At 37.5% G+C, this 17,510-nt stretch overlaps 1 protein-coding gene across 1 annotated transcript; it reads right to left on the bottom strand.

The window, feature by feature from the left end:
• Positions 1–5,003: 5,003 nt before the first annotated feature.
• On the bottom strand, positions 5,004–16,400 carry LOC149083021 (uncharacterized). The gene is made up of 3 exons (XM_089236118.1): positions 16,042–16,400; positions 8,515–9,465; positions 5,004–5,421 (listed from the first exon to the last, which is right to left on the bottom strand). Exons 2-3 carry the CDS (start codon positions 9,460–9,462, stop codon positions 5,374–5,376), a joined length of 996 nt encoding a protein of 331 aa, XP_089092244.1. The 5' UTR covers positions 9,463–9,465; positions 16,042–16,400; the 3' UTR covers positions 5,004–5,373.
• Between the last annotated feature and the right edge of the window lie 1,110 nt (positions 16,401–17,510).

Genomic DNA, 17,510 nt, shown 5'->3' with positions numbered 1-17,510 from the left:
GCTTCCAGATTTTTTTTTCGAACAAATTTTTTTTAATCGCGTGATGAGTAATCTGCAAATATATATTTTATTGATTATTTTAATTATATAGAATTGTTTTTAGTTTTTTTGTACTTTTATTTCAATGAAATAAACTAATTAAAATTAGTTTTTACTTATATTTGCATTAAAATTCCATCACACCCACTCTGAGGTAAGTGAGTGACATCTATGGGCAATAATCTGAAACATTCTAAAGGGATAAATTAGAGTTTAGAAATTCGGTTGGATGGTATTTTAAAGGCTTGTTTGCTAATAATTTTTGTTTTTGTAACTGTTATGACCTTATTTCCAAAAAATTTTTGGTGCATCTTCTGAAAACCAGTCATAACATTTTGTCTTAGAAGAAAATCATAAGATTTAGTTTAGTTTTTTTTAATACAGATGTCAGCAGTAGTACCAGTATTTTCAAATGCATGTGGTTTCAACAACACTGAGATATAAGTTTACTTATATATCTCAGTTTACTTATAGCTCAGTATTATAACTTACTATATTATACTATAGTATACTTACTATAGTATTATAAATTTACTTATAGCTCAGTGGGCAGCAACAACAGCACACTCCTCCGTTGCCATAAAATTTTTTCGAATACTCTCTGTAATATCGGGCGGATTTTCCACCCATTATTTGCTTGTCATTTCTGCATCTTCTTTTATCCTCCAGCAGATCAGGTTGGGGTTTCTGGTCATGCATTCCTATGTGATTCTGTTTTGTTTTTGTGTTTTCGGCCTACCCTAAAAGTTTGTACATTGAGTTTTGAATCACCATGTATATATTTTGTAGTAATAATGGGTCATTTATATGCGATACAATTCCGGAAAGTTTCGACACTACCTGAAACCGGGTCATAAATTTTTCAGGGACTCATCAGAAAGTAGTTTGATTCGTATAACACAGATGGCAGTACATATTTTATACTTCATTTTGAAATGTGCGATATGAGTACGGTGACCATACGTCACGTATCTCCAAGGACAGTCCTGGCTTTTCTGGTTGTCCGACTTTTTTGCAAAACTGTCCCGGTTTTTCACGTATTTTCAACTTTTAATTCTTCAAATCAACGATTAAAATCATCTTCCCAACTGAGAAATTACATTACGATATTTGCCATGTTTTTTTTAATTCATTGCAATTTGAAGTGCCGATTCATCTCCCAGGATTGGCAAATTACCTACAAGTTGGCACTTTTACTTTTGGCACCATTTTTCTTGATAATTGGTGTTTCCTGTATTTTCCCATATTTCGGAGCAAAATTTCTCGTATTTTTCTCGAGCAAATATGGTCAGCCTAAGTATGCGGCATGATACTGAAAAAGAACGAATTCCCAGAGTAACGAAGTTACAAGTCCTCAGGGAAACAGCAGACAGAGTAGCTTGGAGTATCTAGAAAATATAAAAATAACTACATGTCTACATGGTTATACCCCCACCCAAAAAAAAAAAAAATTGAGAAAATCATGTTTATCAATGGGTTTCGACCTTTTCATATAGCGGCAAAAACAAAACCGATTGTTAAAACTCTGCAAAAATTTCATGACATATTTGCAATTTTCCTTTCATGTGCTACATGTGCTATGACCAAACTGACCCTATGACCTGCATTTTAAGGTACGTCCCGTATTTTATTTTTACGAGTTGTTAACGCATCGTCGTCAAATGTTCGGCAAGGAAACACACCTGTTACGATTGGTTGGTACAGGTTGTGGCGATCGCTTGGAGTTTTCTCCTAACAGGGTTGTGAATGAATGGATTAGATCACCATTTGTTGTCGGGAATTATATCACAATTGAAAGATTTGAAAAAAATATATAACATATTCCTGTCGGAAAAAACAAGAAGTTAAACACAATTTTCTTTTGCAGGGTCACCAATGTGAAGAGTCCCGAAGGAAAGGAGAAAGAGTTCGAATATATTTCTTTCATTTACGAGATATCTCGTCCCTGTACGTTAAGAGGAGGGAGGGAGAGGGGATTAACTACAGTCGGACCCAGTGTTCGCCAATACGCATCTAGACGCGTGATTCGCGCATCAAAACTCAATTTTACTCCGAATTTCATTGAGGAATTAAAATACTCTTTCAAATTTTAGGTAATTTTTTTCTTTTTTTCTAATAGAGTTATTTTTTATTGATTAAAAAAAATATCCCTCGTTTTGCAAGAATACCCCTTAAAATTTTGAAGAGGAGTGAAATTACAGTAGAACCTCCCCTAACGGACACCTCCCGTTAGCGGATACTTTTCTGATTCCCCCGTCCTGTGGAATGGGACTTTAATGTATTTCACTCCCCGTTAGCGGACACTCTCGATATCGGACAGTAAAATCAATCGAACTAATTTTTTTTCCAAGCTCTTATTTATTAATTTTTTGTCATTAACCAAGAATTTATCACATTCAGCTAAGATTGTTCCAAGCTCTCTTTGGCAAATATGATAAATCTTCAATTTATTACTTAATTAACTGAGCATAATTATGGTGAATTCGAATGGTAACGTTAGTTTTGTTTGTGAAGAAAGCCACCATTACAAGACTGATAATGTTGTTATGAATGCTTTTATATTCTGCACACTTATTTTAATTTAATTTGCATTGCAAAATATATTTGTAATGCACACATCCTGTATGGGTAAAAATAATTAATTGGTTGAATGAAAGGAAGAAAAATTAAAAGAATTTCCATACTTATCAGTCTTTTCAACTTTATTGGGAAATTATGCATAATCACCAGTAAAAATGATAAATGTAGTGAAATTTAATCAAACTTTTTTTATCGAGACGATTTGCGATTATGCATAACCACTGGTGTATCACTTTTACAGTAACACATATACATTTTTAACTTTAAAATATATAGGAAGCAATTGCGCTTGAACCCGAACGTCGTACAAATGTGAAAGTCGTATAAACGAGGTTTCACTGTATATCGTACCTCCCCGTTAGCGGACAAAATTTTCCATCCCATAGGTGTCCGTTATCGAGAAGTTCTACTGTATTTTATTAAATGGACATAACTATGGTCCAGGATGGTAATGTTGGTTTTGTTTGCACGTGTTGATACGTGTGGAGAAAGCCAACATTATAAGACTGATAATGGTTTTCATGTTTTTGTCTCTTCTCCACATTTACTTTAATTTAATTTTTATTGCAAAATACGTCCTGTGCACGTATCATGTAAGAATAAAAATAATCAATTCGTATAATGAAGAGAAGAAAAGTTATTATGCATATAAATTTTTCCATATTTATCAGACTTTCCAACTTTATTTGGGAATTATAGATAATCGCTGGTAAAAAAGTAGTGAAATTTAATCGAACTTTCTTTATACAAATACAAATACAAATACAAATACAACGCCACAACAGGCAAAATGCCCAACGAGGTGGCTGATAAAAAGATGCCCATAAAAATATGGTTGTCATATGTTTCAAAAATACAGCAACCCAATTAAAAATGCAATTAACACAAATTACAAACAATATATACACATGATAAAATATTATACGATGCCCATAAAGATTACTTATGGTTGTCTTATTCTAAGAATGGATAGCTTCTCGATTTACCCCAACATGTTTATCGTATTTCTTTTTAAACGTGTCAATTGTGTTACAATTTACTACCTCCGGGGGTAAGCTATTCCATTTATTAACAACCCTATTGGAGAAAATTTCCCTGCGACACCATAACCTTGCATTGTCCCTCACCAATCGATACTGGTGTCCCCTTGTAAAAGCAGTCGATTGGCGGTGTACTAAAAGTTCATGGTCCATCCTATCCATCCCATTGAAAATTTTGAACACTTCGATCATATCTCCTCGACACCTGCGTTCATCCAATGTAAACATATTCAAAAAATGAAGTCTTTCTTCATAACTCAAGCCCTGTGTGCCAATAAGGACACGCGTAGCTCTTCTCTGCACCCCTTCAACCAAGTCTATGTCCCTCTGTAGGTATGGTCTCCAAAACCTTACAGCATACTCCAGTCCAGGACGAACTAAGCCTCGAAAAAGAGGAAGAATGACTTTAGGAGAACGCGAAGAGACCTTTTTGAAAATGAGACCAAGCATTCTATTCGCTTTTTTGACAACCGCTGAACAATGTTCAGAAAACTTAAGTCGCTCGTCAATGAGAATTCCCAAATCGGTGACTCTAGTTGCATCCGGGATAGTGACACCATTCAACTCGTAAGAGAACCGTTGGTTGTTCGAACCAAAATGAGCGACCATGCACTTATCTACGCTAAACGTCATGCTCCATTCATTTGCCCATGCTGCAATCTTGTTTAAGTTGGTCTGGAGCAACTCCCTATCGCTTTCATTCCCGATTACCCCCATTAGCTTCACATCATCTGCGAATTTGCTAGTAATTCCATCGATACCCTGATCGAGTTTATCGATAAAAAGTGAAAAAAGTATGGGGCCAAGGACACTTCCCTGAGGAACTCCACTTGTGACGTCTGTCCAACCAGAGAATTCCCCGTTCACCATAACTCGTTGCGACCTATCTCTTAACCACGATTCTATCCAATTCAGCAAGTTGCCCCCTATTCCAATCTCGTGTAAACGCTTCAAGAGTTTGCCATGTTGGACCCGATCGAATGCCTTCTGGAAATCAAGGTAAACAACGTCGACATTTTTGCTCTTACCCAAAGCCTTAGTCACGTAATCATAGAAGCAAAGGAAGTTAGTTTATCCAGGTAACAGGTGATTATGCTTAACCACCGCACAGGTGTTCACTTTTGCACACATACATTAAAACGAAGTCGGAAAACTATTCGTTTTTGTGAACTTTTTATTTTCGCACCCTCTTGATATATATAAGTATATTAATACGAAACTTACGGGAAATGCAAAAACTTTGTTATACGTGTGAAAGTTTTGTAATATAGTATTGTTTTGTCACTTGTTCGCATGTGAATGGCACTAAAACAAAAATTCCTTTATTCAAAATTGATTCGAATATTGAGGTTCCGTGAGTAATCACATTCAAAATTTTATTGTTCATTACATCATACAATTTTATGCGTATTTGATTGCGTTTAGTACGGTACAAAATAGTAGTCATTGCACCTTTTTCCTTCTTGCTTCAGGACATCGTGATTTGTGATGATCGATGAACTCGGCAGCTCTTCCTTTGTTAATATTTTCAACATCGGCATATTTCTTTTGAGATTGGTAGACGAGCTCTCTCGTTCACGCACATTGTGTGCCTGAACCGTTTTATATCTTTATGAACGTACAAACAAATCCCCTTTATACAAATAATTTTATCGGCTATTTACTTCCAACAAACACAAAATATTCCAGTTCTCTTAAATTCAGAACTTTTTTTTTAGAGTTTAACAGCTTTTGCAGCACCAGCGTCTGGAGTTTTACTTGCCTAAAAAATAAACAAATAAAACAATTTATATTCATATGAAGACATGAACACGAAAAGAGTTCATGAAAAGAGTCATTATAAATGATTTATGCAAATTATGCTTATAACTAGGGTGACTATATGCCCCGTATTTCCCGTGACAGTCCCTCATTTTTTCTATTTTTCTGGCCGTCACGACTTTTTTGTAAAAATGTCCCGGTTTTCCCATTATTTTCAACGAAGCCAACTTGACTTTTTGTTTTTCAAATCAACGATTAAAGTTATCTACCCACAACTCAAAAATTACATTATAATAATTCGACTTTCAATAAAAATGTTCATCTAACATGTTTTTCTTCAATTCACTGCAATTTGCTGTAGGGCTTCATTTCCCGTGATTGGCGACCTATTTTCGTTTCAGCCATCGTTGGCGACTTTGCTTAATTTTGGTATCATTTTTGGTCATGTCCCGTATTTTCCCGTATTTAGAAGCACTATATCTCGTATTTTTCTCAAGTAAATATGTTCAGCCTATTTATAATAAATATGATCGGGGGGGGGGGGTATCCAAATGCATGGCTTTCACATCCTAGAGCAGGGCTCTTAGGTTGGGATCTTTTGCGAGCCCCCGGTCAGACTTTCCAATGGTCCTTCTATAGTTAATTCATAGCGTGAAAAAGCAAAAAAAGAATAAGAATTGTCCCGGGTCCCAGGGCTAGAGCACTGTCAGCTCGCCCTTGTGGAGGCCTTGACCAAATGCCAATGAAGGACAAGTCCTTCAAACCGGGGGAAGAAATTGGAAAAATTGACAAAAAAAAAGGATTTTGTCCATTTTTGAGTTATCCGGAGAGCATAATTTAGTATAATTTATCATTAATCTTGCTACTGAGACCCGTAGCCAGAAATTTCTTTCGGAGGGGGACTACTTGCATTTCGCGGGGGGGGGGGGGAGACCAAAGTGATATAACAATAGATTTGGCCATCTTTCCCCCTCTTTTTAAGCATTTTCTTACATTTCAGGGAAGGGGGGACCCGCAAGTTTCCCCCCCCCCCCCACTACGGCCTTACTGCTACTAGTTGTAGACGATACTTGGCGAAAATTAGGAGGGATAGAGCGAGTTGGCTTTATATCTTTGTATCTTATTGAAATCTGGTCACAAAAAACTTGAACAAATTCAAAATTTCAATTTCTATCTTGCGTGGAGTTCAGAAACCTATCAATTGGTTTTTGTATTGGAAAGAACGGTTTTATATTGGCATCTAATAAATGATTTAAATCAGACATCAACCTGTCGTTCGCAAGCACCGCAGTGCTCAGTGAAGCATCCAAAAGTCGTCGATGTTGATAATTATACTGTGTCTCAAATTCAAACTTCTTTTTTTCTTTCTTTCAAACCGAGCACAACTCTGATCTATGGCCATGAGCAATTTACTACCGCCTGAGTTGTGCCGGAAGTCTGAGTATATGTGTATAACAGTCTGGGTGTTTTTATGGTGGTGTGTGTGAATTAATGGTGCCATCTACATTTCAAATTGTGAGTGAAGTATAATGATTGAACATTCGTAGCGTTGTAGAATTGTTACTCTCTGTAGCGAGACTTTTTTAACGGGGAGATCGGCTCGCATTCTCGCCATGAAGTTGGGAACCACAGAAAACCAACTTCAGCCGACTACCTCTGTGGCGACGGTGGGGGTCGATTTCACTCCTAGTAAGCGCCCCTATTCATGTTGTATTCAAAGATTAACATTACGATGATTCGAATTTTATCAGGGTTATGTCAAGAGCATCATGGACCCTCGGGCAAAGAATATACAAGAGCACCCCATCTGGCTGAGATTACGAGCCTACCGGTTTGCATACTTAATTTCCAAAATCACTGGAACAGGTTTTATACTAATGAGGCCCTATTATGCACGTGAGGCACGTGACTCGAAAAAAATTGAAGGTCCCCCCCCCCCGATTCACAAGTACTCCACAAAGTATTATACTATAGAAAACTTTTCCACCGTCTATACCAGTGATTCCCAACGTGGGCGTTAACGCCCCCCGGGGGGCGATGGAATGTTCCAGGGGGGCGGTAGAAGTTACGGGTATAACATAGGATCCTATGGGTTAGATTGCGTTGGGGGGCGGGGTAGAGAAAAAAATTTCTGAAGAAGGGGGCGATGGGACAAAAAAGGTTGCGAAACTATGGTCTGTACAGTGTTTCCCAAAGTGCGCAACATCGCCCCCGAGGAGAGGGATGGTAAAAGCTAGGGTTACAATACAAGATCCATTGGGTTGTCTTAAGTTGGGAGGGGAAGAAGTTGGCATATAAGGTTTGAGTAAACAATGGCTAATACCTTGGCTCCTACAAGAAGTAAGTTGACAGCGCTTTGGCCTAGCAGCCCGGAGATTATATATAAACCCATGTATATTTTTTATTCTTCACACTATCAATTTATAATAAAATCAATATAAGGGTTTGCCAGTATAAAGACTCTTTATAATTGTTATACAAATACAAATACAACACCACAACAGCCAAAATGCCCAACGAGGCGGCTGAGAATCTGTTTCGGAATTTATCTAAGGTCGAGACCTCCCCCTAGTGGTTTTTAAATTTTTTCCTTATCCGCATTATAACTTCCAGTAGAAATCACTAAATCTTCTAGAAATCGCCACCTATTTTCAAGAAAATAAATTTTTTTTCTCGATTGGGCGTGATCTGGTAAATGCCCTCCTCCCACCACTGGAAATAATAATAGAAATGCAAGGAAGAGAAGAGAAACTATAGTTTTATGTTATTTTTGCTGCATGCAATAATCAATCCTATGCTACCTCAAAGGGAAAAAAGAAAATCATCGTCTCTTTCCCTTCTGTTATCTGACTTGGAACAAAATCCGACTCCTCCCATTGGTAGTTGATTGAAAGAACGGTGGAGGGGGGAAAGAAAAATATGTTATTAGGAGAAAAAAACTTCACAACGGTATCTGTGCTTGGGGTTTGCGAAATGAGAGCGCTTTAAGACTTCAAGCTATTTCGGGATTGCCAAAATAAAGGGGGATCAAGTTAGACGAGATATCTTGGGATTGCCGCTATAAGGGTTCAAGAACATTTGCTTAAGACCTTACCACATCGCTTCCCGGTGTCTTCGCCGACCCTGCAGCGTCAGGGAGCTTTTCCGACCCGGCATCGGCAACCTTTGCTGATTCTGCCGCATCCGAAGATTTCGTTGAGTCTACAGCGGCTGATCCTGCCCCATCAGGTGGCTTTACCGCACCAGCGTCTGCAGTTGCTGCACCATCACCACCTGCTTTTGTAGCGGCGTCCGTTGAAACTCCAGTGCCATTTGCAGGTGAATCCACTTGAGGTGACGTCGTATTGACACCGTCAGCGGCGACAGAACTTGAATTTTGAGATTCGTCCAAAATTGGCGTCGATACGTTACCACCATCCGGAACATTTCCAGCGAGAGGTGTTCCATCTGACGCTTCTTTCGCTGTGTCGGATGCGTTCGTGGCGAGATTACTCGAAGACGCATCACTCGAATTATTTGCATTCGTATCAGCGGTGGCGGTTGTGGAATTTCCTTCAGAACCCTTTGGTTCGGTTGAATTGCTCGCACCGTCAGCTTCTGGTGCGGCGTTTTCACTAGAATTTTGAGAGGCTACCCCATCTACGGCCGATCCATTCAGAGGGGTTGAGCCGGAAACGGTTTGCGAGATTGAAGTAGCGTTGCCATCAGTTGCACCTCCAACGGTGGAAGCATCAGCTGCCGCAGTTGCATCGGGTTTGGCTGCCGCTACGCTTCCAGCATCAGCTCCCTCCGCAGCAGGTTTAGCGTCCGAAGCAGATGCTGCATCTGCAGAAGATTTTAAAGAAGCTGCTTTGTCATCGGTCGCACCACCAGCCGCTGATTGGGCATCTTTGCCCGCTGCTGCCGAGCCGTCAGCTGGAACATTTGAAGCAGGCGCACCACCAGCAGCCGGTACACTAGCAGCAGAAATTTGTGCATGCATTGTCGCTGGTATGCAAAGCACCCAAGCTGCTAGTAGTAGCATCTGTCTTGATATAGACATAATCTGCGGCAAAGATAAAATAAAATAAAATCATAAGATATCAACCAAAATTGAAATTCAGCCAAAGATATAAAGAATATATCACACTAGCTGATATCCGGGGACGTTGCCCGCCCCGTAAAAAATTTATATACGTATATATAGCTTATTAATTCTTAATCAAAAAAATTTCTGCATCAAGTAAGAAAAAATTACTTTTGTTTTTAAATATTTTAATTAAAAACTTGAAGCAATCGCTTGTGGATACACAATATTTTTTGTTTTGCCATCTGGTGTGTAGATGTACAAATTTTTGGGATTACCAACACGCGAACAGGCAACTAAAAGCTGTCCGTGAGAAATACAGGGCTCAAGTACATTGATACCTGCCACTGCTAACGACTGGCCTTGCGCTTTTTTGATTGTCATGCCAAAAGTTAAACCAATCGGGAACTGTAATCACTTGAAAGTGAATGGCATTTCTTCAGTGATAATTGGGATACGTGGAATGAAGACGTCTTCTCCTTTGGCACATCCAGTTAGAACGCATTAGCACTTACAGGATACCCTGTATATAGGCTAGCAGAAATACCCGGCGCTCTTCCCAGGTTTTCTTCAATTAATTGGTTGATGAGATAAAGGCCGCATTAGCACTTACAGGATACCCTGTATATAGGCTAGCAGAAATACCCGGCGCTCTTCCCAGGTTTTCTTCAATTACTGGGAGGATTGGAAAAGTTACAAACCGTTATAAAGGCATAAACTGTTATAATGGCAGAATTAAAGGTGTGACAAACCATTGTAAAGGCATATATACACGTCTGAAACGCATTGTTAGGAAACCACGGTAACCAAAGTAAACGTTCCGAAAGTAATTGTTGAGGCCCCAAAACCATTGTTGCCCGACAGTTTTTCGTCCATTTCAGGCATTTGCCCAGCTCTGACGAACTTTTAAAGTAGCCTACGGTTCAATCCCGGTCCTGTTTGGTATATATGCAAAATCTGGCGACGATCGGCCTAAAACTGTAGATTTGTATAAGGCACAGACAGACAGACATACTTTCACATTTATATATAAGATTCCAAAAACAAATCAAACACTAAAAAAAGCTACTCCTACACAGCTCCAAAAATAATGAACTATTTCCACAGCATAAGTATTATTAATGTTACAAATTCCCCAAAAGGCATTCTGTCAATTATAAAAAACGTAAATAATGCAGATATAATACAGCGAGATATTTTGATTTAATGTTTAAAAAAAAATTATCGAAAATAAAATAACAAACTGTAATCTCTCATCATTTCCGCCTGAATTTACTTAAATAAACGAGAGCAAATATTATGTTAACCCCTTCCTTTACAAGCGAATCGGCAAGAAATTCGGATGCTCTCTATTTGACGAATCGACAATAAATATAGTAACCTTGTCCTAACCTAACTGCACGTTTGAAAAAGGGAAGAAAAAAAACCACATAAATAAACGAGTAGGATAGTATATATAAAAGATAAGGTGATAAGAAAATGTAAGTACAAAGTTCTATATTGCTTTTTCCCCCTCACTCTACCCTTTTTCTTTCACTCTTATAAGAAAGATACATCATATGTGAGGGAAAAAATCACCATCACAGGGTATACAAAAAACTAAAAGGAAAAAAAATCGTAAGGTTGCAACAAAGCTTCGGGATGATCAGGAGAGAGGAAAGAAAACAAAGTGAATTCTTGTTTGAATTCATTCCAATGGCGCTTGGACGTAATATTACGTCCTTTGATCGTAAAGTGGTTAACCAATTAAAATTCCATAGTAACCAACGCTAGAATCCCTATAGGTCCCAAAGTGTGCGTGTTTATTTTTTCTCTTTCTTGTTTTTTGTCTATATTGTACTGTTTTGTGTTTTGATTTTCACTGTGTTTTTTGCATTTTTGCCTGATTGTGAGTGTATTTGAAATAAAATAAAAAGAACGCTGAATATACCATATTATATCCATCTCCAACATTGAGGCAAGTAACGGACTAATTTAGTATTCTTTCAACTTCCCAAGGATAACGAGAGAATAGCAAATAAAATTTTCGTTTTGACAACCAACAAAAGTGTAAGTTCATCATTGTTTGAGAAATTATTTGTTCATACTCGAGCATTCACGCATATACAATACTGTGTGTGTGTGTGGACATTTGGAACAGACATCGACAAAATATCGGCTATAAGATGATCACGAAGACAGGGCCTCCATTATATACCTAATCAGTAGAGCTAGGATTTTTATGCTCTAAAAACTTCTAAAAAATGTTCCATAAAAAATGCATTTATGCTCTTAAAAAACTGTAAATATGCCCTATGAAACGAAAAATGTCCTAAAAAAATTTTCATTACTATCTCAAATAACGTTAGTTTTAGCAAAATAATATGATAATGAGAAATGATGATGCAGTCTTGACTATTTTAAACCATTACTTATTATATGAACAAAAATATTTCGTTCAACTACTAATCTCATCGAGATTAAATTTTCCTCAAAATTTTTCCTTTTCAGTAAGTGTTTCCCCCCCACAAAGCCAGACTTAATGTGCTGCCATCTATAGGTAAAAATACTTTGCCAAATACTGTATTTAGCTTTAGAAAAGCATTGCACAAAATTTTAAACTAAGTCAAAATATATTTCTTTTTATTTGATAAAAACTCTCAGAATTTCCCGCAAACGCTAAAAAATCCTCCCCCACCTACGAGTTACCATCACCGATTCAGATGGTTAATCTATTTACAGCCACACACCACTGTCGTTGAAGGGCAAGTACTTTTATGCTCTATATATTCATGAAAAACCTGAATTTCGAGATTTCTTACCAATCAGCAACAACGTTTCATTTTTAGTGCATAAAAGTAAAACGTCTTAATATTTTTTTGGCTGCAGCCAATAGTTGCTCCCTCGACCACTTTTTTTTTTTGTTTTGGCTTATATAAAGACCACTTCTAACAGGAAAAAAACTACTACTTCACCAAAGGGCTACATATATCGTTATTTTGCCATTTAGTGCCATTAACGAGTTGGACTGGAAATAAAGGCGCCATCAATCGGAAATCGCCTCAAGCTCGTTAGGGAAAATATCTTATTATCTATATTCTTCCTCTCGGTTCGAACCTGGGACCTTAAGGCTGTCTTCATGGTGGTAGACGAGCATCTTACCACCACGGCATTCAAGCACTTTAAAAGAAAACTTGTTTTGTCACTCTAAGATGGAGGGCGATGCGTCTTCTTCGATATATTCTGTGCGCCTTAGCCATGGCGACAATGAATTTTTAAAAGTCATATCAGCCAACTTCCCCTCTCTTGCCCCAGCGTAGAGCTACTTGAAATCCAAGGCGGACTCATCGACCATTTTTGAACAAAAGTGTGACGTCAGTATTATCACTATGATATGACTAAGGTGACCTTGAAATCACTAGCGGAATTATTGGCCTGCAATCAGGGTTGCTGCTCCTAGTAATGTCCCGGAAATCATTTAAAAAAAATAGTGAGGATTGCCGCACCGAATGCCATCTGGACAAAAATCGCCAAAGGAAGATGGTTATTTGCCACTCTGTCAGCCATATTACAGCAACTCTATTTTGGCGTAAAGCGATAATACTGACGTCCCAATTTGCACATGGTGGATGATGAGTTGGCCTAGGGTTTCCAATGGCCAATTGTTATAGCCAATCTCCGATCCCTATCCAATTTTCCAGACCTCTAAGCCATCTCTTGGAGCGCCAAACCCTATCTTACTTTTTTTTTACGATTAGACATCACTTGAAGCGGCAAACCAACCTTTTTTATCAAAAGATGGAGGACGACGAGTTCACTCTCTTTTATAGGTTCCTTACCGAGAGTGTGATGGTATGAAATATTATTAAATATCATTGAGATAAACCAACACCTTCTAAAGCAAAAAGCCTCCGCGCGCAGCTTTGACGTCACTGAAGTCGTCCATTTTACCTGGAGCCACTGGATATAGCAGGCCGACGTAATATGCGAAATCTTTAAATTTGTTTGCAGTATATTCAATGACTGTAGGTGAAACGGACGACTTCGGTGACGTCACGAGCTTCGCGCGGAGGCTTTCTGCTATAGAAGGTGTTGGATGAACTCGTCTGATACGCAGTCCCTCAAACATTGAAATGCCGTCGGTATATAAGTGGTATTTTGGAAGCTTAATTCACACTTCAAACAACTTCAGACGATCTGTGGATGTCTGAATGAAATTTTATCCATCAGACAGCCAACCAGTCTAAAATTCATTCGATGTCACATCAGTTAAAGATAGGCGTACGCACAGGAAGAGGAAAGCATAGTGGCACCCCCCCCCCTCCCCTCCTCCAAGCCAAAAATAAATAAAATATTGAAAGGAAATACCTTTAAAAAAAACGCTGTTTTAAATAAATCTCTGTTAATTTAAATGCCTTTTGAAGGTTGGTAACCCTAAATTTATTTGGAAAAAAAAAATCTTTTGTGCCCTCCCCTTCAAAAATCGATCTTGCGTATCAATCCCCCTGAGTACAAGTGGTGGTGGTGCTAATAAAGTACCGATTTCGGAGTCTTCTGCATCAGTCAGGTAATTCTGATTATGATAATTTGCATATTGATTATTGCCATACATCACATAAATTTCTCTTTATTAACCAGTGTCTGCCTGGGGGTTTGAATTTAACCCTTACGGGACTATAAGGTTGCTAAGAGTAAATATTAGTATGTAACTGTCATTTTATATTATTATTTTGATTTGACAGTTCTTTTTTTTTCTTCTAACCGTTCCCGTTTACGTAATTGCGTTCGGCACACGTTCTATTTTGACATTCTGTATAAAAAGTTCAGTTAAGGTTACAATTAAATACGACAATCACCAATTTTAAAATGGGAGAAAATGTTTCCCTTAGTCGTGAAAAGTTTAAAAACACGTTGAAATCGTTCTGAAACTCACGTCCGAACGGGAATGTCCTGTCTCAGTATGTTTACGGTCATTGGTCCTCGTGCCGAGGTTACCACTATTCTTTTTATGCCAGACTCCCAATTAAGAAAGGCTCTCCGCAGAGAACAGGCAAACCTACTGCTCTACTAAAAAAAAATCATAAAAATTGAAAGGATTTGTACATTTGAATGTGGTTTCCGAAAAAGGTATTCTCATGAAGGTGGGTTTTTTTTTTTTGGTACTCAAAAATAGTTCAAATAATTGTCGATACAGGGCACTGAACGATGCAAATCACAGGAAACATACGATTCAGACTCCTTTAAAATGCAGATATACGATTAACTGCTCATTCCTGAATTTTTTCTGTTACTGGTGCATACATAATTCTCATCGTGGTGAGAATTATATCTGATAGTGATTTATATAATTATAGGATAAATCACTATTTGGGTGAAGCTGTTTTACCTCCTTCACAAATCGCCTTTATGAATGTTTTGCACATAGAAGAGATTAAAGAAAGGTCGAGGAAACTCTGGAAACTCGAGGTTCGGAACTCTGTGATTTTCTTTCATGCCGTGCCCTCCATCGACTAAAATTTGAACTAATTTCCTTCTTGTGCTAAAAAAGAATCCTCTTCGTGATAATAACTTATTGCTACCCGCATTCAAATATACCAATTCTTTCAATTTTTATAAATTGTTAAACTACTTACGAATTTATGGGACACTCTGTACATGAAACTTAATAATAAGAACCTATAGAAGAATCTTTATGAACCTATATCAAAATGCTTCATTAACGCACCTTGAATAAATGTCTTTTGCCTTGCTTCGCACAACGATTAGTAAATAAAATAGTGTAAGCTTTCACGGTCGGTGTCATTGGAATAAGATACCTGGCTAAGAGCTGGTTTCCATGTGTGAAATAACACCCCTTTCACGTAAAGGCTTTTGGCAACAAATTTGAATGATCTCTATCTGATGCATCGGCGATCAAATTGGTAAATTTGCTCGCACGTTTTAGAAAAAGGAAGAAGGGGGAAAGAAAAAAATAGAAGAGAGAAAATAGTATAGTAGATAAGAGTAGTATATAGTAGTAGTGTATAGTAGATAAATCGCAAGTAGATTTATTTTTCGCCCCCACCGTACATGTTCCCTTACGCTCTTGAGTGCATAGAGTAATATGTAGTAGAAAGATACATTGAATGTGAAAAAAAAATCATTAACAGGATTATTGAAAGAAGGGGGGGGGGAACTTCGGTTCATAGGGTTACAATAAAGTTTCACGACGATGCGGAGAGAAGAGAGAAAACGCAGAGAACTGAATTGAATTTCTTTCACTGGGATTTGAATGAAATATTTCCTACGTGATTGTAAAGGGGTTTAAACCAGACGTTTCATCCGCACCTATGGTATACATTTTCAGTGAAGATCCAGAAGTGATCTCCTGGATTTGATAAGACTCAATGAATAGCATTTGGTAAGCCGAGCTGAAGGTGGAACAACTATTTCTGACTGAACCACGGTTCTAAAACGCCAGGAAACTTCTTTCAATGATGGAGCAAACACATTACCATGTCAATCAAATTACATACTATTGGCGACCGGATATTATTATATAGGATGGAAAACCAATCTTGTACATGCACTACTTACCTCAGCTTAATTTCTGCGAACAATCTTGACGAATATCTCTGGAAACGATAAATATTTTGAAAAGGTCTCTACAGTTTTAATGGCGATCCGAAATGTGTTTGCGGATCGAATTTGATTTCACATAGATACTTATTTTATTGGCCTGGGAGAATTGCGATCGTCCTCGTCCAGAATGGGGTGAAAAATGAGGTGTTTAACATCACGAAGAAATGGAAGCTAATTTCTCATGTTTATGCAGCTGATGACATGTTACGTATGTCATGTGTCACGAAAGAATTTTCTCGATCTATGACTCAAGAGTTTATCGTCGTCGGGATCAAATTTTTGGCGGTTGGAAATCAACGGGACATTTTTTGAATAAGCAGTCACGATTTTAAATTTCCAAAATTCCCGGTGGTTTATTTTTATATACAGGGTACATAGCCAAGTTTCCTCTGTCCCGAATTACTGGTGAACCGTTGATATTAGGAAAAGGAACCAAAATATCATGTAAATAACATGTAGATTTAAGATACGTCATTCATACTGAAAGGGGATGTGTATAGTTATCATATTTAAAAAAATTAACTTTTCATTCGAACACCCTGTCCTCTAGAACCCAATTAGAAAGTTTTTGCCCTGTCCCTCCTGAACCCAAAAAAAAAAACCACATTTCCGAGTACAATATTTGCTGAGACATTTAAATTCAAATTCGAGGATAAAATGTGGGAAAGAACCGCGTAAATGAGAGAATACAAATACAAATCCACAACAGGCAAAATGCCCAACGAAGTAGCGGAGAAAAAGATGCCCATAACAAATATGGATGTCATATATTTCTAAAATACAGCAACCCCCAAATAAAAATGCAATTATAAAATAATTGTATAATAATGGTATACAATGTCCATAAAAAATGTTTATGGCTTTCTTATTCTAAGAATGGATATCGTAGAAAATAGAGAAGCTTTGTCCGTTAGTTTATGCAGTTCTTTTATAAATGTTCCCCCTGTTTTGAATACAAATATCTCATGGAATATTGCATTTGGAAACGTAGAACGTTTTTTGCTGAACTTAGGAGTTTGTTGTACCCGGTGACAACTTTCTAACTGGTTTTTTCAGATAGAAAAAGTTAGTGACCAAATAAAAATTAACTCCTGTATTTCAATAACTAGTGCTCGGATTTTCATGACAAGTCATATTCTTTTATGACAAGTCATATTTTAGGCATTTATCGGCAATCAGTCATATTTTAGGCATTTACCGGCAATCAGTCATATTTTAGGACTTTTCAAACAATTGATCATATATTTTGGTCATTTATCATCAATATAACTTGGTTTACACATCAATTCACTTGATTTTGCAATGATGAAACAACAAAATTAAATTAGAAGTATTGTTACGAAAGTTATGTAAATAGTCCTTATTTATCATTTATAATGTCATTTTCCGCCTGTAAATAATCATTATCTTATGTAAAAATTAAC

Source organism: Pholcus phalangioides, unplaced genomic scaffold, assembly GCF_987345545.1.
Source record: "Pholcus phalangioides strain wild (caught in Gottingen) unplaced genomic scaffold, Ppha-v1.0 ptg000009l_1, whole genome shotgun sequence".
NCBI lineage: Eukaryota > Metazoa > Arthropoda > Arachnida > Araneae > Pholcidae > Pholcus > Pholcus phalangioides.
This window is presented reverse-complemented; position numbering and strand designations above follow the sequence as displayed.